Source organism: Lithobates pipiens, unplaced genomic scaffold, assembly GCF_037356315.1.
Source record: "Lithobates pipiens isolate NorthernLeopardFrog02 unplaced genomic scaffold, aLitPip1_a1.2 Scaffold_18, whole genome shotgun sequence".
Classification (NCBI taxonomy): domain Eukaryota; kingdom Metazoa; phylum Chordata; class Amphibia; order Anura; family Ranidae; genus Lithobates; species Lithobates pipiens.
In genome coordinates this window covers 447,573,780-447,599,885 of record NW_027507758.1, presented here as the reverse complement: position 1 = coordinate 447,599,885, position 26,106 = coordinate 447,573,780, and the positions used below count along the sequence as shown (strand labels likewise).

Genomic DNA, 26,106 nt, shown 5'->3' with positions numbered 1-26,106 from the left:
GTCCTTGCCTCGCTGGACAGGGCGGTCAGCGGTAAGGTGCATATTACCGCTGACTCATGGTCCAGCAGGCATGGACAGGGACGTTACCTGTCTTTCACGGCCCATTGGGTCACTCTTCTGGCAGCTGGGAAGGATGCAGGACAAAGTGCAGTAGTGTTGGAGGTTGTTCCGCCACCACGCCTCCAAAATGCTACTATTGGTTGTGACACACCTCTCTCCTCCACCCCCTCCTCTTCTTCTTCCTCCATGGCCTCTTCCAGTGCTCTGTCCTCAGAACCAGCGGTGCTCCGTAGGCGTTCCAGGGGCTACGCAAGTACGCAGGCAAAATGATGCCATGTCGTGCTTGCGCTGGTTTGTTTGGGGGACAGGAGCTACACTGGGGCGGATGTTTTGTCAGCTCTGCAGGGGCAGGCTGAGAGGTGGTTGACGCCACGCCAGCTTAAGCCAGGAATGGTGGTTTGCGACAATGGCACCAACCTCCTCTCCGCCCTCCGACAGGGACAACTGACCAATGTGCCCTGTGTAGCTCACGTCCTTAACCTGGTGGTGCAGCGGTTCTTGGGCAGGTACCCCGGCTTACAGGATGTCCTGAAGCAGGCCAGGAAAGTCTGTGTGCATTTCCGCCGATCATTTAATGCCTGTGCTCGGCTGGCTGAGCTCCAAAAGGAGTTGAACCTGCCCAAGAACCGCCTTATATGTGACATGCCCACCAGATGGAACTCAACATTGGCCATGCTGCAGCGGCTGCACACGCAGCAGAGGGCCATCAATGAGTACCTGTGTGACTACGGCACCAGGACAGGGTCAGTGGAGCTCGGTTTTTTCTCACCACGCCAGTGGGGCATGATCAGGGATGCATGCACTGTCCTGTCACCGTTTGAGGAGGCCACAAGGATGGTGAGCAGTGACAGTGCATGCATCAGTGACACTGTACCTCTTGTCCACCTCTTGGAGCATACGCTGCGTGGAATAATGGACAGGGCACTTGAGGCAGAACAGAGGCAGGAAGAGGAGGACTTCCTTGCCTCTCAAGGCCCCCTTTATCCAGACAGTGTTCCTGCTGTGCCACCCATCACACAGGAAGAGGATGAGGAGGAGGAAGAGGAGAAGGAGGATGATTGTGTCAGCATGGATGTGGAGGCTGGCACTCAGCATCAGCATCAGCAGCAGTCTTGTAGGGATGATTTACAGTCCCAAGAAACACGTGGACTTGTACGTGGCTGGGAGGAGGTAGCTGCGGATCATGTTGTCCTTAGTGACCCAGAGGACTCCGGACCGAATGCCTCAGCTAACCTACGCTGCATGGCCTCCCTGATCCTGCAAAGCCTGCGGAAGGATCCTCGTATTCTTCGGATCAAGGAGAGGGACCATTACTGGCTGGCCACTCTCCTTGATCCACTGTACAAGGGTAAGGTTGCCGACCTTATCTTGCCATCGCAGAGGGAGCAGAGGATGAGACATCTCCGGGAGGCCTTGCAGAAAGGTCTGTGCAACGCGTTCCCAGAGACTGGGAGGTTACAAACTCCTGGTCCTGGACAACGTGTTGCTGAGGCATCGGTCAGAAGGAGCGGTGGAGAAGGTGGCCGTCTGACTGATGCTTTCAGACAATTTTTTAGTCCGCAGCCCCAAGGTATGATCGGTTCCAGCACCCATCGCCAGAGTCTGATTTACATGGTGCAGGAATACCTAGGGGCAAGGTCAGACTTGGACACCTTTCCCACCGAAAATCCTCTGGCTTACTGGGTCTTGAGGATGGATCACTGGCCAGAGCTTGCACAGTATGCAATTGAGCTACTGGCCTGTCCTGCATCCAGCGTTCTTTCGGAAACGCACCTTCAGTGCTGCTGGTGGCTTTGTTACCAATCACAGGGTGCGCCTGTCCACTGAATCAGTTGATCGACTGACCTTCATCAAGATGAATCAGTCTTGGATTACCCACAGCTACCAAGCACCTGAAGCTGATGTAACAGAAATTTTTTTTTTGAAATATCACATCCCTTCAAGACTGCCTATGCTGATGCTGAGTGACTGTCCTGTTATGTTGATTGTCTATCCTCTTCCTCCTCCGCTGATATGTTGGAAGAACATTTCTGGTTCTGGTTGATGCCATCAGCCCAATTTTTCTGCCCCTGTTTAACAGGGGCGTTTAAGTACAATTTTTGATGCAATGCTTTGCAGCAGGGCTAATTCCTGCAATCAAACAAGAGTATATGGGGAGGGGTTGCAGTGTGGTGGCACCAGCACCAGTGCCTAAGGCCCAATTTTTCTGCCCCTGTTTAACAGGGGCGTTTAATTACAATTTTTGATGCAATGCTTTGCAGCAGGGCTAATTCCTGCAATAAAACTAGAGTATATGGCAGAGGTTGCAGTGTGGTGGCACCAGCACCAGTGTCTAAGGCCCAATTTTTCTGCCCCTGTTTAACAGGGACATGTAATTACAATTCTTGATATAATATTTCACAGGAGGGCCCCTTCCTGTGCCCACCCAGAGTAACGGTGAGGACTTATAGGGTTGTGGCACCAGCACCACAACCACCAAAGGTCAATTTTTCTACCACTGTTCAACAATGGCATGTAATTACAATTCTTGATATAATCGTTCACAGCAGGGCGCTCCAGCGCCCACCAAGAGTCACTTTGAGGGCTTACAATGTTGTGGCAAAACCAACACCTTGTTCCGCCATTTCTGCAGAGCATATAGGGCAGGCCCCTACTTTCAAACATCCAATTTACAAACATCTCCTACTTGCAAATGGAAGGAGACAACAGCAAGTGAGATGAAAAAAGATGGACGACAAAACAAATTATACAGGGGTGATAACCCTTCCCTATGCTTTCCAAAAAGCTTAAAAATAGTTTTTTTGACTGGAGCTACACTTTAAAAATGTACCAGTTGAAAATTACAAACAGATTCAACTTAACACAACAAATCTACACAGTCCCTGTCTTGTTTGCACCGCCTGTATACTGCTGTTCTGAGTATATAGGGCCTGGGGGCCACACGCATTTCCTTTTTTTAATATGGGTACAGGGTTCCCCTTAATATGCGTACAAGACCCAAATAGGCTGGTAATGGGCAGGGAGGGCTACCCATGCCATTTTTCTCAATGATTTGCAACCATATTGCAGGAACCAGATATAACATTAAAACCGCAAGCAGTTTTAAATGGTGTTATTTCCGTTTAATGTCATTTTGTGCAGGGACTGTTCTAAACACGGGAAACACGTGGCACTTCACAGGCATACTACAGACACCCCCCAGGCACCATATTTAAAGGAATATTTCACTTTTTTTTTCACTTTAATCGTCATTAAAATCAGTGCTCCCGCCAAAACGGCCATTTTTAAAAACATTTTAGGCATTGACCCATGTCCCCTGGGGCAGGAGCCAGGTCCCCAAACCCTTTTTAGGACAGTATCTTGCATATTAGCCGTTAAAATTAGCACTTTTCATTTCGAACGTTCGAGTCCCATAGACTTCAATGGGGTTCTAAAGTTCGTTCGAATTTGGGGTCCGTTCGAAAGTTCTGGTGCGAACCGAACCGGGGGGTGTTCGGCTCATCCCTAGTTGTAACTGTTTGATGAGTGCACACAAACATGATTGGTGATATTGTCAGAAATCTTCTGAGCTGATAAACATTTAATTGAAAGTAGACGTTAACAGACCGAAAAGGGGCAAATATGAGTGAGACATTCATTGCTAGTGATTATGTACACTAACATTTAAAATATGTTATTTTTTAATAACCTCCCATGTAAAGTCTTTTGAAGAGACCATTGGCATGGTTTACACTTTCTTTTTGCATTGGGGTAATTGAAAACACTTTGTTGGGACCTGGATTTAAACCTAGAACATCTGCTGTGTCTAGCGATGACTCTTCTCGCTGAACTATCTGCGATGCTGGACAGCACCCTGTCTGATCCATTGGACAATCCTGCCTTGTGTTCTGCTGAACCTTGAACTTTTTACTCTTCCCAAGAACTTCGTGAAAAAGCCATGTCTCTGCATGTCCTGTTTGCCAGATTTCAGTGCTCTCTTCAGCTAGTATTGTCTTCCCTGCTGCCATCCATTTTATGCTACCATAGTATTGACTATTGGCTTCTTCCTCGACTACGCTTCTGTCTGATCCCAACCTATAATTACTCATTACTGACCTTTGGCTTGTTTTACTGACTATGCTTCTGTTTGATCCTTACCTGCTTATCAACTTCTGGACCCTGGCTTGCTCACCTCCTGGTGGGGCGATCCTGAGGGTCATGACCTGGTACTAACATGTAATAAAATCTATCTCCACCATCAGGAGCTCTGGTGAACACTGGTTAGTACTTAGACTCCGCACCTCAGATGAGCCAGCATCATCTACCAGTGTGACTGCCTGTGTACCTATCCTGCTGGTTGGTGGTACTGCTATACTGCTACTTCTATAGCAACTGGTATTCGGGCCTGACTCCTGATCATGACACACTTATACTATGGAAATATTTTTCATACAGCAGGTTTGGAGCCCAATGTTACAGAAAGACATCACTTTAAGAGGAAATGTTAAACTTTACTTAAATCCCATATCAGAATACAACCACCAATGTTTAAAGATTGCAGCAGCCCTCTGTCTCAAGGTATACAAAATGGAGTACCAGACCAAAACCAGATGAAAGAGTCCATGATACTTTAATTTTCTGTAAAAGAAAAGTTTCTAAAAACAGCCTATGCGTTTTGGGGGAAACACCTCTCCCTATTTATCAGGCTCAACACAGGATAAAACTTGTATTGGCTTAGAGAAAAGTGACTTCATAGATCTACATTAGAGCCAGTACTGAACCCTTCACATGAGGTAATAACCCATGTGGAGAGTTAAATACTGGTTCTATTATAGATCTGTAAAGTCACTGTTTTCACAATCCATCCTGTGTTGAGCCCTGATGAAAGGGAAGCGATGTTGCCCCTGAAATACTTTGGCAGTTTTTATATGACTTTTTTTTACCAGTAAAATTTAAATTATCTTGAACTCTTTCATCTGCTTTTGGTCTGGTGTTCCTTTCTGTCTTTGTATGGTTTGAGTTACTGTTGGGTACCCATTGAAAAAAGCCTTGCCTGTCCCCATCTTTCCTTCATCTGACTACACATGGAAATCTTAAATTCCCCAGTGCCTCTTTAGATATATTGTTCTGGACTCTTTCTCAAGGAGAAAAGCAGAAAGCATCTTTGCTTGCCAGCTTGATAAAGAGGGCTGCTTTACCTTTGACAACTGGTTGTTATATTCTGATATGGAACTTTAGCAAAGTTTAAAATAGAAGTTTGGGATTAGAAAAAATAAATAAACACAGTATCTCACAAATATGAGTACACCTCTCACATTTTTATAAATATTTTATCATATCTTTTCATGTGACAACACTGAAGAAGTGAGTGTACAGCTTGTGTAACAGTCTAAATTTGCTGTCCCCGAAAAATAACTCAACACACAGCCTTTAATGTCTAAACCGCTGGCAACAAAAGTGAGTACATCCCTACTTGAAAATGTCCAAATTGGGCCCAAAGTGTCAATATTTTGTGTGGTCACCCTTATTTTCCAGCACTGCCTTAACCCTCTTGGGCATGGAGTTCACCAGAGCTTCACAGGTTGCCACTGGAGTCCTCTTCCACAGAGACCTTGCGCTCCTCCACCTTCCATTTGAGGATGCCCCACAGATGCTCAATAGGTCTGGAGACATTCTTGGCCAGTCCATCACCTTTACCCTCAGCTTCTTTAGCAAGGCAGTGGTTGTCTTGGAGGTGTGTTTGGGGTTGTTATGTTGGAATATGGACCTAGGGCCCAGTCTCCGAAGGGAGGGTCATGCTCTGCTTTAGTACATCACAGTACATGTTGGCATTCATGGTTTCCTCAATGGACTGTATCTCGCCAATGCCGTCAGCACTCATGCAGCCCAAGACCATGACACTCCCACCACCATGCTTGACTGTAGGCAAGACACATTTGTCTTTGTACTCCTCACCTGGTTGCCGTCACACATGCTTGACACCATCTGAACCAAATATGTTTATCTTGCTCTTATCAGACCACAGGATATGGTTCCAGTAATCCATGTCCTTAGTCTGCTTGTCTTCAGCAAACTGTTTGTGGGCTTTCTTGTGCATCATCTTTAGAAGAGGCTTCCTTCTGGGACGACAGCCATGCAGACCAATTTGATGCAGTATTTGCGCTATATTGTCTGAGCACTGACAGACTAATTCCCTACCTCGAGAAAGGACTGGATGGGGACTTTAGGATTTTAAAGGCACCAGTAATAAATTTGAAAGGAGTTTCTTTCTAATCAATCGGTATTGGTTTTATATAAATGTATTCAAAAATAGAAAATCATACAGATAGAAAGGTTAAAAAGACTGTTAGACATAGGAAATGGATCTACACACATAGGAAAACTGCATCAGTATACATATCAAGGTGCAAATATTACAAAGATTCCATATCTATACAGGGGAACTAATCACCCACAGTAGAACCAAGATAGGTCAATAGATATTATGATGAAAAACTGATGCAGGATCCAAGGGAAGTGCCCTTGGATCCTGCATCAGTTTTTCATCATAATATCTATTGACCTATCTTGGTTCTACTGTGGGTGATTAGTTCCCCTGTATAGATATGGAATCTTTGTAATATTTGCACCTTGATATGTATACTGATGCAGTTTTCCTATGTGTGTAGATCCATTTCCTATGTCTAACAGTCTTTTTAACCTTTCTATCTGTATGATTTTCTATTTTTTGAATAAATTTATATAAAACCAATACCGATTGATTAGAAAGAAACTCCTTTCAAATTTATTACTGGTGCCTTTAAAATCCTAAAGTCCCCATCCAGTCCTTTCTCGCAATAGCTACTCACTAAGGATGATGGCACCATTTTGACCTGATTATATCTGAGATATCCTCTAATTAGCCACTTTAGTGTTTGTGATATCTCGCATTCCTTTTTTCTTTGTTCTCTAATTCCCTACCCCTTCAACCTTTGCAGCAATTCTGGCAGCACTCATGCGTCTATTTCCCAAAGATAACCTCTGGATATGATACTGAGCACGTGCACTCAACTTCTTTGGGTGACCATGGCGTGACCTGTTCTGAGCTGAACCTGTCCTGTTAAACCTCTGTATGATCTTGGACAGCATGCTGCAGCTCAGTTTCAGGGTCTTGCCAATCTTCTTATAGCCTAGGCCATCTTTATGTGGAACAACAATTCTTTTTTTCAGATCCTCGAGTTCTTTGCCATGAGGTGCTATGTTGAACTTTCAGTGACCAGAATGAGAAAGTGAGAGAGATAACACCAAATTTAACACACCTGCTCCCCATTTACAATCAAGACCTTGTAACACTAACGAGTCACATGACACCGGGGAGGGAAAATGGCTAGTTGGGCCCAATTTGGACATTTTCACTTAGGGATGTACTCACTTTTGTTGCCAGCGGTTTAGACATTAATGGCTGTGTGTTCAGTTATTTTGAGGGGACACTGTTATACAAGCTGTACACTCACTACTTTACATTGTAGCAAAGTGTAATTTCTTCAGTGTTGTCACATGAAAAGATATAATAAAATATTTACAAAAATGTCAGGGGTGTACTCACTTTTCGGAGACATTTATACCCACCTAGGTGGATGCAGCATCAATCTGATGCTGCATCTGTCCACCGTTGGCTCTGCAGTGAGAAATGAGAAATCAAACACAGCGGATCGCTACGTTCTCCCACTCCACTCTGAGAAGAGGGATGGGACTGTCAATGATCGTCTCTCTTCTCTCCCCTCCAGTGCTCACTGAACTGGGTTGTGGAGGAGGTGTAAGGGGCTGGCTCAGGTGCCGGCCCAGGCATCTGAGTGGATCCTGACCATTTCTGAGCCTGGACTGGCTGAGTGATGTCAGCCAACAGCAGGCTTTGGCCTGCTGTCGGGTGAAAATGAATCACAGGAGTGCAGAATGAACTGCACTCCTGTGATCCACAGAAGTATGGCTAAAAAGCTTTAGCCATACTTCTCCATTAACATCTGGATGTCCATTTAAAGTGCTGTCTTTTTCTGAGATTGGATTTTACAAGTGGCTTTATGCTTACCCTCAAATGGGGGTGTAGAATTCTGTGTGAAATATTTTAATTAATTTTAGGTTTGGAGCTCAGCCTGGGCTGCTGCTATATAACCAGTCCTGTGTATTAGGTTTGGATTTCTGTCACCATGCTCTTTTTCTCTCGACCTGACGTACCAGCTTTGGCTATGTTATTTTTATCGCAACGATCTAAATACATTTTGGGTTCAGTCAAAAGATACGTCAAGAACCTATTCGGCATAACATCCTTATGCCAATTGAATGCATAAATATTTGGCAAATATTAGACTGAACAATGACTAAAATATAATTCCCATTTTATGGCTACTGTTTTGCCTATCATGACTTTAGCAACTGCCAGAGTTTTATCTATTCTGACTTTTATATTGTGGCCAGCAGCCATTTACACATTCATGTATGCTCCATATTAGCTACACTTCAAGGGTGTGGCCTTTATTGTATCCTTTCCACTGATGTTTAGTAGGGGAAATTTGACACAAAGTTTTACATTTCTTTTACAAAATAAACAGGCAGATGCCAAGAAAAAAATGCCCTAGCAAATGCCCAGAAATCATCATAAAGCCAGTACAAGTGCTGCTATAGCATTTAATATACATGATGACTCACTGATCGGTTTACTGAATGTGTGCATTAGAAATGTTTTAAACTATCAGGTAAAGGCAGGCTTCTAGACTGGGCAATAGAGCCATCTTGTGGCAAAGCATTGAGTGTTCACTTTTAGAGGAAAAGAATAGAGTTAAAGGATTTTCACCCTGGAAAAAAATTAAAAGTCAGTTGCTACAAATATTGTAGCTGCTGACTTTAATTAAAAACAAATGTACAGTACCTGCCTGGAGATCCAAGGTTTGCCTCACCCGGGCTGGTTCTTTACTGGTCTTTGAGGCCCTGGCACTGCCATGTTTACTGTGTGAAACCAACTGTGACTCCTTGTGGCTTTACAGCCAGTTTCCCACTTTTTAGGTGAAGTTCTGCTTTAAGTAACTGCAATGTTATGTAGGTAGCTTCCTATATGCTAAAATGTTACCAACAAACATATCTTTCAGAAGGACAGGAGATATATGCATATCACCAAAAGCACATGTTTAGTGACACCCATGTAGTGATGTATTATATTGTCAAGAAAAGATTAGGTTCAACCCTAGTCTAGAGATTTTGCAACAAGTTAGAAAATCTGTATGCAATAAAGAGAACTTGCATAGACTGGAGATCCTAATTATTATTCCCTAGGGTAGCACTATACAATCAGGTCACCAATTACTGCATGTAGGAATAGAAGATTCATTCCCAGAGATCACTTTATGGAGAAATATTATTAGTCAGATTCACCTGGACTTGTTCTTTAATGTTGAAGACATATGTTAGTTTATCTAAGCCACTTTTTTAGTTAAAATGAATGTCAGGAAAATACACCTTTATTCAATCACTATGGAAGGGTCACTGTTATTGTCCAAGAAGAGGATGGGAGGTGTGAAATGGTGAAACCACCCTGTTCTAGTTATATAATCCAATTCTTAGTATCAGGAAGGTGTTTTAATGCAACATTTTATGTGAAAACAATGTTTTTTTATCTTACGGTGAGGTACGCATTTTAAACAGGGAGGACAACTGGTTCACTAAAGGCATGAAAGAGACCATCTACGTCAAACCTTCAACGTCATCTGTCTTACACTAATAATGTTGTCCTACTATTTCTACCTCAGCGTTTTGACACTAGTTCACACCTTTCCTCACACCAACAATGTAAATATGTAACTGGAACAGGATGATTCCACAATTTTTACACCTCCCATCCTGCTCTGGGACAATACGGCACAGTGGTGTAGTGGTCTCTCACCTAGCAGTAAGAAGGGTCACTGGTTCAAATCCCAACAACGACACTACCTGTCTGGAGTTTGCATGTTCTCCCTGTGCCTGCGTGGGTTTCCTCCGGGTGCTCCGGCTTCCTCCCACACTCCAAAGACATGCAGGTAGGTTAATTGGCTTCTATCCAAAATTGACCCTAGTATATGAATGGGGATCTTGGATTGTGGGCTCTTTGAGGGTAGGGACTGATGTGAGTGTGCAATGTACGGGGATAGGGAAAATTGTAGACACTCACTCAGGTTGAACTGGATGGACTGGTGTGTTTATTCAACCTTACTAACTATGTAACTCATGTAACTATGTAATACCTTCTACCTTTCAGTGGTGATTGGTTAGGGTGTCTGTGCTACCTGTGTGGATATATACAGCTGGGTTTTTTTCCGAACACCCATCAGAACTGAAGAAGTGGCTTGGATATGGTACAAGATGTTTTTGATCTTAATACAATTATTTTCTTACTGGGCTACAATCCTATAGTAAACTTGTATAAACAGGGTTCTTACTATAAAGGTTCATGTACAGTATATGGTTTTCAATGTAAATAAGAAGATACAATTTTTTTTTAATGTATTTAGCTGCAATAAGTTCTATACTGGTAATAATATTTATACTAGTAATCTGAATACATGATTCATACAGAAAAAAACATGGTTTGCATTGTTTGGGATGTAATGGCCACAAAGTTAACAACTACAGTGTACTTTTAGTATGTATTTCTGTGTATCAAATAATATGAGGATCTCATCTGCTAAAGCAATTATTTAATACCATTCAAGGGATTTTTTTTTCCATATAAGTATATATATTTTTTTCAAAACATATCTTTTGAACTTTAAATACAGACGCACTGGGTCAAAAAAATGGTTCTTCTACATGTTGATAAATTAGGAACTGCAAAACACATATACACTGCCTTTGATGTCTGACTGCCTTACGAAAATGCTAGTTACCTAGCTATCTCTGGCTTTAATCACTTTTTTAGTCACTGACCCAGAACAAGCATGTGTGTGTTCTAAACTAGATTAGTAAAGTTTGGTTTATGAATCATTGGGCCAACATAACAGACAAGCATCTAGTATTTTCACAAGGAGGTCACCAACGACAGTGTGGTACTTCTCTGTGCATATTTCTTTTAATGTGAATCTGCTATGAAGCAGAACACCTGTTTTGTCTTTTGATGGAAACAGCAATTGGAAGTCACTGCCTTAGAACTAAAATGTGGTATGTGTTTCAGTGAATGCCAGATTCCATAGGGGCATTCTCAAACAGATTTGTTGCCTAACAGTTTATGAGAGAACAGTCTAAGGTCGGTCATCGATGGAGAACATTTCTTTCCTGCAATACTGACATTGTTGACAGGGGAATTCTTCCAGAGGAGCCACTGTGTTGTCTTGGCAGGGGGCAGGGGAAGCTGTCCCCTCTGGGAGAACACAGTGATTATTGCTAATGGCTATAATAGCCACTAACTATAATTGCATGTAAAATCCGGCAGGCTGGTTGTACCCAAGTCAATTGGATTGACCGATAAACTTGGGTACATTTAGCCTTCCCATACATGGTTTGAATCTATGATGGCTTTATGAGGCACAAATGAATGAATAGCACGAAACTACTGGTCCACAATAAAGCACATCTATGAAAGAGTCTCTGGAGCACCCTCTCAGATGAGAGGTATAAGAAGATGTCAATATGTAAACTGCAATACCTGTGTTCAAGATCCTTTAGAACAGCATCAAGCTACAGCTGTCTATTCCAATAGGGTTTTTCTTTAGCAAAGTGGTTGCATTAATTATAAAACGGAAAAGTAGAAGGGCAGGTAAGTGGATATCAGTCGCTGTTGCTTATTTTTCATGAAAGGGACATCTTAAATCTTACATTTGTTAATGAGGCCTGGGAAGGCATATTCATAAGTAGGGATGAGCTTCGTGTTCGAGTCGAACATACGTTCGACTCGAACATCGGCTGTTCGCCCGTTCGGCGAATTCCAAACATTATGGGCCGTTCGTACCAAATTTGTGTGGCGCTCACAGCCCACAATGCACTGCGATGGCGCAGTGCATTGCTGGCTCATGATTGGCCAAGCATGCACTGTGACCCTGCATGCTTGGCCAATCACAGCGCCGGCAGCGAGGAGAGCCATGATTGGCCACAGGCAGGATGCCTGTGGCCAATCATAGCTCAGGCTGTGTAGTACACGCCCCACACTATATAAGGCCGCCAGCGCGGCGGCCTTGTGTAGTGTGTTGGCATCTGTAGCAGTTAATGGGTGTTCTGTGTACCTTCAACACAGTATACACCGATCGTTATCGGCCGATTTTTCGTTCTTAATCTTCTGTAGTGGTTGTTGTCTGCGTGCCCTGACCGCAGTATACACCGCTATATTCACCTATATATCTAGCGATATATCTATCTTTTATAATAGAGCTGTCAGTCAGTGTTAGGAGATTGTGCGTGCTGTCTGCGTGCTCTGAACGCAGTATACACCGCTATATCCACCTATCTAGCTAAATATCTTGCTCGTTTTAAATAGAGCTTTCAGTCAGTGTTAGGAGATTGTGCGTGCTGTCTGCGTGCTCTGAACGCAGTATACACCGCTATATCCACCTATATAGCTAAATATCTTGCTCATTTTAAATAGAGCTCTCAGTCAGTGTTAGGAGATTGTGCATGCTGTCTGCGTGCTCTGAACGCAGTATACACCACTATATCCACCTATATAGCTAAATATCTTGCTCGTTTTAAATAGAGCTCTCAGTCAGTGTTAGGAGATTGTGCGTGCTGTCTGCGTGCTCTGAAAAAGACGGACCGCAAAACAAATTATACAGGGGTGATAACCCTTCCCTATGTTTTCCAAAAAGCTTGAAAATAGTTTTTTTGACTGGAGATACACTTTAAAAATGTACCAGTTGAAAATTACAAACCGATTCAACTTAACACAACAAACCTACACAGTCCCTGTCTTGTTTGCACCGCCTGTATACTGCTGTTCTGAGTATATAGGGCCTGGGGGCCACACGTATTTCCTTTTTTTTTATATGGGTATGGGGTTCCCCTTAATATGCGTACAAGACCCAAAGGGGCTGGTAATGGACAGGGAGGGCTACCCATGCCATTTTTCTCAATGATTTTCAACCATATTGCAGGAACCAGATATAACATTAAAACCGCAAGCAGCTTTAAATGACGTTATTTCCGTTAAATGTCATTTTGTGCAGGGACTGTTCTAAACACCGGAAACACGTGGCACTTCAGAGGAATACTACAGACACCCCCCATGCACCATATTTAAAGGAATATTTCACTATTTTTTTTTCATTTTAATCGTCATTAAAATCAGTGCTCCCACCAAAACGGCTGTTTTTAAAAGTTTTTTTTGCAGTGACCCATGTCCCCTGGGGCAGGAGCCAGGTCCCCAAACCCTTTTTAGGACAGTATCTTGCATATTAGCCGTTAAAATTTACACTTTTAATTTCGAACGTTCGAGTCCCATAGACTTCAATGGGGTTCTAACGTTCGTACGAATTTGGGGTCCGTTCGAAAGTTCTGGTGCGAACCGAACCGGGGGGTGTTCGGCTCATCCCTATTCATAAGTCACAAATGTGTTTCTTTACACTATTCTAAAAGCTGACCCACCTATAGATACTACTCTACAGGTCCTTCCTTAACTGAGGGTATTTTTCCCCAATAACTCTGCTAGATGCCTCAAATATAACACTACTTTTTATCATTTACTTTGAGAATGTTATAAAACCTGAGGCTTTGTGGATCTGAAGCCACTGAACAATAGGATTTGTCTTTTAGGGCCAATCAAGTGATTACATATAGCAGTTCTGTAAAAATTGGATAACCCCACGATGCCTTCTGAAGCAAAATGATTCCATAAGTTTAATAAAGTAGTATGGTATATAAAGGTAATTTTAAACCACACCAGGGCATTCCTGATTAATCTGACATTATATACAATGGGGGGAATAATTATTTGATTCCCTGCAGATTTTGAAAGTTTGCCCACCTACAAAGAAATGAAGGGTCTATAATTTTTATCATAGGTGTAATTTTAATGGTGGAGACAGAATATCAACCAAAAATCTAGAAAAAAACACTTGATACAAATGTTATAAATTGTGTTGCAGTTCAGTGAGTAAAATAATTATTTGATCCCCAAGCAAAACATTACTTAGTACTTGGTGGAGAAACCCGTGTTGGCAAGCACAGAAGTAAGACATTTTGTGTAGTTGGTGACCAAGTTTGCACATATCTCAGGAGGGATTTTGGTCCACTCTTCTTTACCGATCTTCTCTAAATCCTTAAGGTTTCTTGGCTATCTCTTGCCAACTTGAAGTTTCAGCTCCCTCCATAAATTTTCTATAGGATTAAAGTTGAAAACTTGCTAGGCCACTCTATGTTCTAACGTGCTTCTTCTTGAGCCACTCCTTTGTTGCCTTGGTGGTATGTTTTGGGTCATTGTCATGATGAAAGACCCATCCATGACCCATCTTCAGTGTTCTGGCTGAGGGAAGGTTTGTCAACAAAGATTTTACAATACATGGCCCTGTCCATTGTCCCTCAAAGTGGCAAAGTCAGTCTGTACCTTTAGCAGAGGAACAGCCCCAAAGCATAATGTTTCCACCTCTGTGCTTGACTGTAGGGATGGGGTTCTTAGGGCCATAGTCAGCATTTTTCTTCCTCCAAACACGATGAGTACCCCTCCTCAAGAAGGCACATGCACGGTCATGCCAATGAACATCTAAATGATTCAGAGAAGGATTGGGAGTAAGTGCTGTGGTCAGATGAGACCAAAATTAAGCTCTTTGGCATTAACTCGATTCGCTGTGTTTGCAGGAAGAAAAATGCTAACTATGACCCTAATAACACCATTCCTACAGTCAAGCACGGAGGTGGAAACAGGATGATTTTGCCCCATTGAGGGGCCATGTATTGTAAAATTTTGGAAGAGCACCTTCTTCCCTCAGCCAGAACACTGAAGAAGGGTCATGGATGGGTCTTCCAGTATGACAATGACCCAAAACATACCGCCAAGGCAACAAAGGTGTGGCTCAAGAAGAAGCACGTTAAGGTCATGGAGTGGCTTAGTCAGTCTCCAGACCTTAATCCTACAGAAAATTTATGAAGGGAGCTGAAACTTCGAGTTGTCAAGAGACAGCCAAGAAACCTTAAGGATTTAGAGAAAATCTGTAAAGAAGAGTGGACCAAAATCCCTCTTGAGATGTGTGCAAACCTGGTCACCAACTACAAGAAACTTTCTACCTCTGTGCTTGCCAACAAGGGTTTCTTCACCAAGTACTAAGTCATGTTTTACTTCGGGATCAAATACGTATTTTACTCACTGAACTGCAACTTAATTTATAGCATTTGTTTTATGTGTTTTTTTTTCTGGATTTTTGGATGACATTCTGTCTCTATCATTTAAAATACACCTATGATAAAAATTATAGACCCTTCAAACTTACAAAATCTGCAGGGGATCAAATAATTATTTTCTTCAACTCTAGCTCATCTAGCTTAATTCATCTGATACATGCATTACTTAGTACAATGGTACTACATAGTCTTAGTACTTCTATTTTTTTCTCAGTCACTAAATCATCCTCAGGAAAAAAAAGCACTGTGTACACATTTATTTCAGAATGAAGAGTTTTTATTAACCATTCATTTCTTATTGCTAATGTTTCTAACCTTGGTTCATTACAGTTTAGTATCCGTATACATACTCCAATATTTACATAAGAATTGTTTAACAATATTAAGTTGGAATAATAATTCCAAATGCACATCACTTCTGTTAACTGTAATGATGTGAAGTGTGACCATTTTGTGCTTTAGTAAAGTTCTTTGATTTAAAAAATACTATCTGCATTACTAAATTGGCTAATGATTTAATTCTCTTTAATAGGTTTAAATGCATATTATATTTTTTACACTTTGTTAAATATACATTGATTTCTGGTCATGTATCGCATTCAAATCAAACTTTTCATTTGCTAAATATTCAAACCTATAATAAGTAAATTTTAATTTGTGTATCATAAATGCATTAGGAAACGTTTATACAGTATATAAATACACTTTATGACCTGATAAATCAAAGCTCTGCCACCATTGTGCTGGCTCTGTTTTGTCATTTTGCTAAAGACAGCTAAGTGAGTTGCTCACAAAACAGTCAGGTGGTGACCCCTCTAAATTATAGAAACCTTGGCTAAGCTACTCAAGTGTTCTGAGGCTAATATTGTCAATGCTGTACTATAAGCCCTTGTACACACGGTCGGAAATTCAGGCGGAAAATGTACGATCGGACCGTGTTGTTGGATAATCCGACCGTGTGTGGGCTCCATTGGACATTTTCCGTCGGAATGTCTGACAAAGTTTGAGAGCTGGATATAAAATTTTCCGACAACATAATCCGATCGGACTGTTTCCGATCGTTTGTAAAGAATACTGATCGGACAAAGTGCCACGCATGCTCAGATCAAATTACGAGACCAAAGCTATTGGCTACTAGCCTGAACATAGTCCTGTCGGAATGTCCGACCGCGTGTACAAGGGCTTAGAAAGCAGTCTGTAAGCTAATTAATTTAAGATGAAACTTTGAAGGCACCAAATCCTACACAAGCCAATACATATTCCTCTGGTTTCTTTATAATGATACAGCATTAAGTAAACAGTGATGCTTCACCCTAAAAGCTGTTAAGCTGTTATGTGAACAGACACGAATGAACACAACACTCTCAAAAAGACAAATGAACATTTTAGCTCATATTTATAAATTAGATGCAAGACATCATGGAAGAACAGCTGCCACTGACTGAGTAGTAAAGAAAGAGACAAGCAGAAATAAGCCACTTACCACAGCCTTCAATAGGATCAGACGGAAAAAAAGAGCAAATGCATGCATTAAGATTGAATCGGTATATTAGAGGGATTGTAAAAGTCATAACAGTTTCTGCCATCCCCGGTTCAGAATTCAGGAACGTCTAGCTGGCCAAAAATGCACTCGCTTCTCTGACAGCCAGCCTAAGTCCATGATTGACTAAAACTTGGCCACTGACAATCTTAAATGCTGATACCTGGGAGCAGCAATGTATGAAAACAGCTCTGCTCTCCCTTTGGGGATTAAATATGCCACATTTCATTTGTTCTCAACAAGCCAGATATTTCCTTTCTACAGATGAGCTAGAGCAGAAAATCTGTTTTATTTTCACCTTTTACTATGTGTCTTGGGAAATTGCCTATATTTACCTTCCTTCACCAGTTCCAGAACACTTGGATTTGGTTTTTATGCTGCTTTACTTTACCCCGTGTGCAAAATTCAGCACTTTTATATTGAAGTTCTAACATAAAATGGATATGCAAGGATGTATTTACCACAGTGACCTTGAGATCCATTGGCCAAGTGAAAAAAAAAAATGATTTATATTCATTTTAAGAAGCAACATGGTTTACTGGATCTGAAAGGGAACTTTAAAGTGCACCTATAAGCCCCATACACACTATCAGATTTTCTGCTGATTTTTTCCATCATATTTACCAAAACCATACAATATGAGGTCAAACCTTAGGAGTTTCAATTAGTATGCAATCAGGCAGGCCCTTGCACTACATGGTTCTGGTAAATCTGAAGGGAAAAAATCAGCAGAAAATCTGTGTGTATGGGGCTTTAGCCTCGGAGAAAACAATATTCTGCAAATGTTGGGAATTAAAAAAAATGACCTTAAACCTCCTACACCAATTAAGCACCATCTCTCATAATATATGAGTGCCATATCCTATTCCAGTAAGCTGTGGTGGGTTGTGTAATAGATGGTATTACTTGCAAAAGTGTTCTGTATTAAGAACTTTGAACAGAACAGTCTGTGATAGCAAACTGATCTACAAGTTGCTGTGCTGGCTTTGCTAATGTAATAAGGAAAAATATGGAGGTACTTAAGATAAAGGTAAATAATAAACGTCACACTTTCGAAATACAGAAACACTTTCATTGTGGGAAGAAAAGTGTCTTCCTTCCCTACTTTTTAAACTGAACTCAAAAGGTGAAGATATAAAGACGATCTTACAGATAATATCTAAAAATGTTACACTAAATGTATACCCAAAACTCTCCTCTCAGTTTTGAATAGAGCAGGGATGGGTTAGCACCCCTGTCAGATTATTTTGTTCTCGTTTTATTATTTGCTTTCACTTCCTTTCAGGGAGACATAGAACAGGAAGTGAGAGTAAATCTCTTCAAAATGAGGAAATTCACCTCTTAGACAATCATCCCCAGAAAAAATGTTCGCATTGGGAGATTTCCCTTCTATTGCTGTTCTGGGGACAACTGTAACAATTTGGATTTCCCATAACTTTTGATTTACGTGACAGGGGACAATAGGACAAATAGGAAGGTTGAATCTCCCCAGTGGGGTGCAGACAACAATAAAAACTTGACTAGGGTTCTAAGCCTTACAGTTGTACTGTATATACGCAGTGAGAGATATATGGCACTACTACCTGTGGCTGCTATTGCCACAAGATTTAGATGAGATTTGATGGTGCCTAGACATGTGCGATTAGTTTCATACAAATCGAAAATTCATACGAATTTCCGGAAATTTGTACATTCGTACGAATCCGAAATACAATTTTTTATGCTTACGAATTTCATACGAAATACAAAATTTCATTAACGAATTTCGGATCCAAATTAACAGAAACATGACTGGTATTTTGTTCACCAATCAGAGGAAGTCAGCACAGCACAGGGATGGTCAATTCATCATAAGGAACATTCGTAATTGTTACAAAAAGTTAACAAACCTAAAAGTTAAAAACCCAGGAAGTCAGCACAGCACAGGGATGGTGGGAACCCCTTATAATGATAAATTCGTCATAATGAACTTTTGTTATTTTTATGAAAAGTTAACAAACCTAAAAGTTAAAAACCCAGGAAGTCAGCACGAACTTTCGTTATTTAACGACAAGTTTACGAATCTAACGAAAATTCGTATTTCATATAAAATTACACAATATTAATTTTTTTTCATACGGAACAAAACGGAACGAAACAAAACAAATTTTTGGATGGCGCCCATGTCTAATGGTGCCACTACGGTGTTGCTCATTGTTCTCCTGGCTGAAGGCTCTAACATGGTATGTGCCCCTACCAAGATGGCCACCTCCACATGGGGATAAAGTGCAGAACAAGGCACAGTGGGTCAGTAAGGGCAAACGATCAGCTGCAGGAAGACCAAAAGCAAATCAAGAGACTAGTCGTTTGCCCTCTGTTGATTTTTTTTTTTTGGGTACAGCTTACAGAGTTTAGCTCCTCTTTTATATCTAAAAAAAAACCCTCAAGATTTGTATATACTCGTCTGTACTATTGTTAAATCCTGACCCTACATGGGTCCTCATATATTGCCAGGATAGTTTGTTGCATTTTCGAAAGCATCATGAATGTGTTGGTGCTACAGTAAAGGGAATATCTGTGTCCTGTGTAGAACTTTCATGGGTTCATTTTAAGATTGGGAGGGAGTGCTAAAGCTATCCATGAAGCATTCGTGAATAATGTTTTTTATACTTGTTTTGGAGTTGATATATTTGTTTTTATATATCTCATGTGTTAAACATACAGTTGTTTAATTGGATCTAAATGTTCTTCACAGAATAACTGTACATAATTATTCACCTGATCCTCCAACAAAATCAAATCATGTTTTATGTATAATGAGAAATAAAAAATGCATATACTATTGTAAAAGATGTATGGGCTGCTAGTCACATGATTTTGCCATGAATTTTGTAAGGAAACAATGTATCTGTCAGTATATATTAATGAAAATTAAATGAACAGGCCTGGGCTGTGGTCCATAATCTATAACCCTTCTGTTTGTATAGCTGGCGAAGGGGTAAAGGATTTTTTCCCATGGCACACCAGCTCATTGACCAAACTTAGATGTCCACAACACGCATGAGATCTTATTTAATAAGCCATTGAGCAAAGAGTAGTACAGTAAATCATAGCTACTGATCTGATTTAGTCAGACCACTGAAATATACATTTAAATTCTACAGATTTCTGCACTCATGTAATCAATTTTGCCTCACGATACAAGCTTTTTACCAGCCTCTCTATTGGGGTTCCTCCTAAAGTCTCTAGGGGTTCTTTAACAATGGAGTACCGGCAGATTGTCAGCCCCCTACCTGAAGATACCTGCTTAGTTGAAGCACCAAAGGCAAAAGCAAAGCCAACTGCGTGGGACGGGTGGAACTTCTATTCTCTTGGGTAGCCATTGTCAGCAAATATCTTTTTAGCTGTCTGTAAGAGGACATTCTTCCTCTTTCCAGTCAATACAAGGGCTGTCTTCCATAAGGGTCGGTTCACACTGGGACGACTTCTCAGGCGACTTAGCCGCCTGACAAGTAGCGCCCCGTTCTGTACAATGGAACCATTCTAATCGGAGCGACACAAGTCGCTCCGACTTAGAAAAAGGTTCCTGTACGACTTTGGGGGCGACTTGAGGTGACTTGCATTGACTTCTATACAGAAGTCGTTTTGCAAGTCGCTGCAGTGGTTGAGTCCAGGTCGCCTGAGGCAGTCGTGCTGTAAGTTGCGCTGCCTCAGTGTGAACCGGACCTAAAGCATCAACACAAGGTAATTTTTCGTTCAATGTAAGGTACTTTCTTTTCACTGACCAGCAATGTATGGTGCATTCTTCTCACTGACCATCAATATAAAGGACGTTCTTCCCACTACCAATGTAAGGGACATTGTTTACACTAAGGAGCAATGTACTGTCATGGGCATTCTTTCCACTAACCACCTGTGTAGGGGAGCATTTGCCACTGGCCACTAATGTGAGGGAGCACTACAATGACCCCCAACATAAGCACCTCCCTACTGACCATACAATTACACTACAGTATTCACTGTGTTTTATTCTCACCACTAATAGCATACATTTCATGAGTTTTACAGAAAAAAAAGCACAAATTATCATCTCTGGGTGCCAGATAAGCTATGCAAAACACATTCTATATGATATATATATACCATTATATGTATATATCCCATATCTACTACTTAACATGTTTATGCACCTTGAGTTGTAGCTATAATAATTTTAGCAGGGTTTCTCTGATACTTAAAAATTACAACAAGGGTTCCTCACTGGTAAAAACAATTATTGAAACATGGTATAGTGGTATGCAACTTTTAATTTACCTGGCCATAGAAAGCAACCCGATAATAACGCCCAAATAGCCTTTTCTCTGCATTTACCACTTCTGCAATTTTTAGATAGGATCGGTGAATGCGGTAATAGAGCTCCGATAGTCTCTGAAATCAAGTTAGCAAAAAGTATGAATTATTTATTATGTGTTCCACATTTCTGCTTTATAAAAACTGCATGACATTTATAGGAGTCCGTGAGAATTTCCCCCAAAAAATTATATTGTGCTGATCAAACAAAATATTTAAAGTAAATTAATCAAAACTTTTTATGAGCAGACTTAAAAATGACAAGCATTAGTTGTTCAATCGTATGTGAAAATGATGGAAACTTGTATACCAATACAAAACAGTTTTATCATAGAAGTCTTTCTGTTAGTTTTGATAATACCATGTATGAGGCACTAGCTGTCAATATCATGGACAATGTACATGCGTCACCCAGGTTTTTCAACACATTGTGAGAGGGTTTTAGAGTTTCTGTCTGTTATAGACAAAACAAACCTTTTTAATAAGTTCTGATCTGTGTCCCAAAGCCCAGAGGTTTTATAGAGCTTTAGTGTTATAAACCCTCCATCCCTAGGTCAGCATCTTACCTGGTAGCTAGACCTAATTTTTAGTCTCAGGTGTCCATGGCTCTTCATAAGGCTGACTGCTAAGCACTAAAAAGTTACATGTTCTGCCTGTTTGTTTTAGGGAACCCATTAGGGATTGGGCAGGAGCTGACATGAACTTTAGTTGGTAGCTCGGACAAGATGTTTTGTTTGTTTTATGTTATGGACTTGTTCTACAAAGCCCTCCTGCATTGAAATGTGTTTATTTACTGCCTTAGGTGAGCCCGTCCCCTTGACACATACACTATATTACCAAAAGTATTGGGACACCTGCCTTTATACGCACCTGAACTTTAATGGCATCCCAGTGTTAGTCCGTAGGGTCAATATCGAGTTGGCCCACCCTTTGCAGCTGTAACAACTTCAACTCTTCTGGGAAGGCTGTCCACAAGGTTTAACAGTGTGTCTATGGGAATGTTTGACCATTCTTCTAGAAGCGCATGTGTGAGGTCAGGCACTGGTGTTGATAAGAAGGCCTGGCTTGCAGTCTCCACTCCAGTTCATCCCAAAGGTGTTCTATCGGGTTGAGGGTAGGACTTTGTGCAGGCCAGTCACATTCCTCCACCCCAAACTCGCTCACCCATGTCTTTACAGACCTTGCTTTGTGCACTGGTTCAAATCATTTGGTGGAGGGGGGCTTATGGTGTGTGTGTTTTTTTTTTTCAGGGGTTGGTCTTGGCCCCTTAGTTCCAGTGAAGGGAACTTTTAAGGTGTCAGCATAACAAGACATTTTAGACAATTTCATGCTCCCAACTTTGTGGGAAAAGTCTGGGGATGGCCCCTTCCTGTTCTAACATGACTGCGCAACAGTGCACAAAACAATGTCCATAAAGACATGGATGAGTGAGTTTGTGGTGGAGGAACTTGACTGGCCTGCATGAAGTCCTGACCTCAACCCAACAAAACACAATTGGGAGGAATTAGAGCAGAGACTGCGAGCCAGGCTTTCTTTCTCGTCCAACATCAGTGCCTGACCTCACAAATGCGCTTCTGGAAAAATGGTCAAACATTCCCATAGACACTCTTAAACCTTGTGGACAGCCTTCCCAGAAGAGTTGAAGATGTTATAGCTACAAAGGGTGGGTCAACTCAATATTAAACCCTACAGACTAAGACTGGGTGCCATTAAAGTTCATGTGAGTGTAAAGGCAGGTGTTCCAATACTTTTGGTAATATGGTGTATACCATATTGAGTGTTTGTTAGGTGCACACATTTCTAAAGAGAAAATGTGAACAAAAAAAAGATTTCTCACCCAGCATTGAGACAATGCCTTCACCAATAGCTCCAGGTTTCAGACTAACAATCGGAAAAGACTAACAATCATTCAGAGATTGTGTGTCATTGAAAGAAGCTGTATTATGGCTTTTATTAATGTGATCTGGCAGGAAAAGGCAGCAATGTCAAGCTCTCTTAATGAGAGCTCCTGACTGCCTTTTAGCTGTATTAACAGCTAAAGGGCAGCGGCAGCAGTGGTGGGTGTTTGGGTTGCAAAAAGATTTCTCCAGCAAGAAGAAGAATCAACACAAGGGGCACATTTAATGTGGTTCTAAAGTAAGAAGGTTTTTTATCCTAATGCATTATATGGAAGAAGATAAAACACCTTCTGTGTGCAGCAGCCCCCCTCAGCCCCCCTAATACTTATCTGAACTCATCTGGATCCAGTGATGTTGCACGAGAGACTCGGCTGTCCAGGTCTCTCTCTCCTCATTGGCTGAGACAGCAGCAGGCGCCATTGGTTCCTGCTGCTGTCAATCAAAGCGAGTGAGCCAATGAGGAGAGAGAGGAGCAGGGGCCAGGCCACAGCTCTGTGTCTGAATGGACATACAGAGCAGTGGCTTGAGTGCCCCCATAGCAGGCTGCTTGCTGTGTGGGCACTCAGCAGGAGGGAGGGGCCAGAAGCTCCGACAGGGATCCCAAAAGAGGAGGATCTGGGCTGCTCTGTACAAAACCACTGCACAGAGCAGGTAAATATAACATGTTTGTTATTTTTAAATGAAAAATATAAGAATTTAGTATCACTTTAACTGTCAGTTATGGCATTGTTATTGTTATTGTGCTGATTTTTCTGTGTATGTACTCTCTCTCTGACAAAGCCTTGCTGGATGGCGTAACATGTAAAGGGCAGAGCCAGTAACACAGAGAGTACACACAGAGATCTGTATGACAGGTATCTGTACACAGCGCTGTTTAGGGATTTTTGTGCAAATGGTAGTGTTATGCCGCGTACACACGATCAAACAATCCGGTGGAAAAGTCCGGCAAACTCAAGTCCGCCAAACAATCCCCCCGTGTGTAGCCTCCGGCATACTTTTTTGACCCGAAAGTACGGCGGACTTAGAATGCCGTGTTGCACACCAATCTTCCCGCCGGACTCGCATTTCGGCGGACAATCCGGCCGTGTGTATGCCAGTCCGCCGTACTTTTGAAATGAGCGGACTTTTCCCGCCCGGAGAAAAGTCCGCTCATTTCGAGCGGGTCTGCAGGTAGGAAGAACGGAAGGTGGCGGCGACAGAAGACCGGGCCACCGCCTGTAAAAGAGCTAGAAGAAGGCGCGGTGGCCCGGCAGAAGAACCGAAGAGGGGGACAAGACCCCCGAAGTCGGAAGAAGAGGCCGCGGCGGCCAGGAAGAAAGCCGGACTCCTCCGCTAGCAAAAGAGCTACAAGAAGATAGCGGAGGAGTCCGGCGAGAAGACCCCCGAAGACGGAAGACCCCGGAGCTGTGCAATAAAGTATTTTATCTCGTGTGTTGTGTTTTTTTTGTACTTTTATTATTGTACCCCATACTCATTCACATAGGGTGGGGGGGCGGTATCCAGGGGCCCCCTTATTAAAGGGGGCTCCCGGATTCCGATAAGCCCCCCCGCCCACAGACCCCGACAACCAACGGCCAGGGTTGTCGGGAAGAGGCCCTTGTTCTCATCAACATGGGGACAAGGTGCTTTGGGGTGGGGGGGCCCCGCGGCCCCCCCTTCCCCAAGGCACCCCCCATGTTGAGGGCACGTGGCCTGGTATGGCTCAGGAGGGGGGGGGGGCGCTCGCTCGCCCCCCTTTCCTGGCCAGCCGGGTAGCGTGCTCGGACAAGGGTCTTTTAGATTTTTTTCGGCGTGGGGGTTCCCCTTTAAGTCCATACCAGGCGGCGGGGCAAGCGGCGTCTCCTTCGCGGGCCCCGCCTACCTGGAGACCCGCTCAAAATGAGCGGACTTTCCTCCGTGTGTGTGGGCGAGTCCATTCATTTCAAAAGTAGGGCGGATAGTACGGCGGACTTAGTACGCCGTATTAGTCCGCTCAAAAAGTGCCGTGTGTGGGCAAGTAGCCCGTTCGGGAAGTCCGACGGACAGTCTGGCGGAAAGTCTGCCAGACTAAGTACGTCGGACATACCGCTACGTGTGTACGCGGCTTTAGTGTTATTTTATTTGTTGCTAATAAATGGTACTTGGTTTATGGAAAACACTATGATGTTATAATTATTTATTTTGGAGAATTTATCTCTGCATATATGGCAAAGCATATGTGATCTGGTGGAGGTGGTCCAGGATCTGGGCAATCTGGCATATTGAAGTTGTTACCCTTGTGCAGTGGAGGAAGGGCAAATCACATGGTGGTTGGTAACATTACTTAAAATTGTGAAGACATATGGACACTATAATTGCACATTCTTTATCACGTGGACTATTGGATGGATTGTATATTGGAAAACATCTATTTATTCACTTATATGAACATTCCCCATTTATATGATTTATCTGCTATGGTCACTTTATTAATAAATGCATATGTTTTATTAGAATAACCGTAGGAGATTGCAATGCTTATTATTTTACATTTTTAACAAATTACTGTATCAATAAAAATGCCCCTGATGAAGAGAGCTTCACCCTGGTGACCATTGCAAGAACTGTGGCAACATCCTCAATGGAGACACCTGCTCATGTGACAACTCTCTAAGATAGGAGATTCCATTCACTTTGGAGTGATTTCTTCTCATTCTCTCTTGTGTCTCCACAGGAAGCAATGGAAATTTTCCCCATTAAGAAATGCAAAGTCAGCAAAAAAACAAAAAAAACTGTGGTTTTAACCCTTCTTTACTATATCTTAAACTAAAAATATATATAATGTAAAAGGGTGTCTAAAGGCAGAAGGTTTTTGTTTGTCCCCAAGCCCCAACTTCTAACCAGCGATGTGCATGAGAGCAGCATCTCTCCCGGGTCTCTCTCTCTCTCCTCGTCAGCTCAAACAGCCATTCAATATCACACGTGTCTTGGAAAATCAGGTTATGCCTGCGTATGTGATAT

The 26,106-nt window shown here is 42.1% G+C and overlaps 1 protein-coding gene across 6 annotated transcripts in view; it reads right to left on the bottom strand.

Moving 5' to 3' along the window:
- The window catches only part of DOCK10 (dedicator of cytokinesis 10), a 412,410-nt gene that overhangs the window by 23,572 nt on the left and 362,732 nt on the right, over positions 1-26,106 (bottom strand). For all 6 annotated transcript variants that reach the window (XM_077488206.1, XM_077488203.1, XM_077488204.1 and 3 more), the window contains one exon: positions 21,194-21,307. In XM_077488206.1, the coding sequence (XP_077344332.1) occupies positions 21,194-21,307 (114 nt within the window). The remainder of the gene's footprint in view (positions 1-21,193; positions 21,308-26,106) is intronic.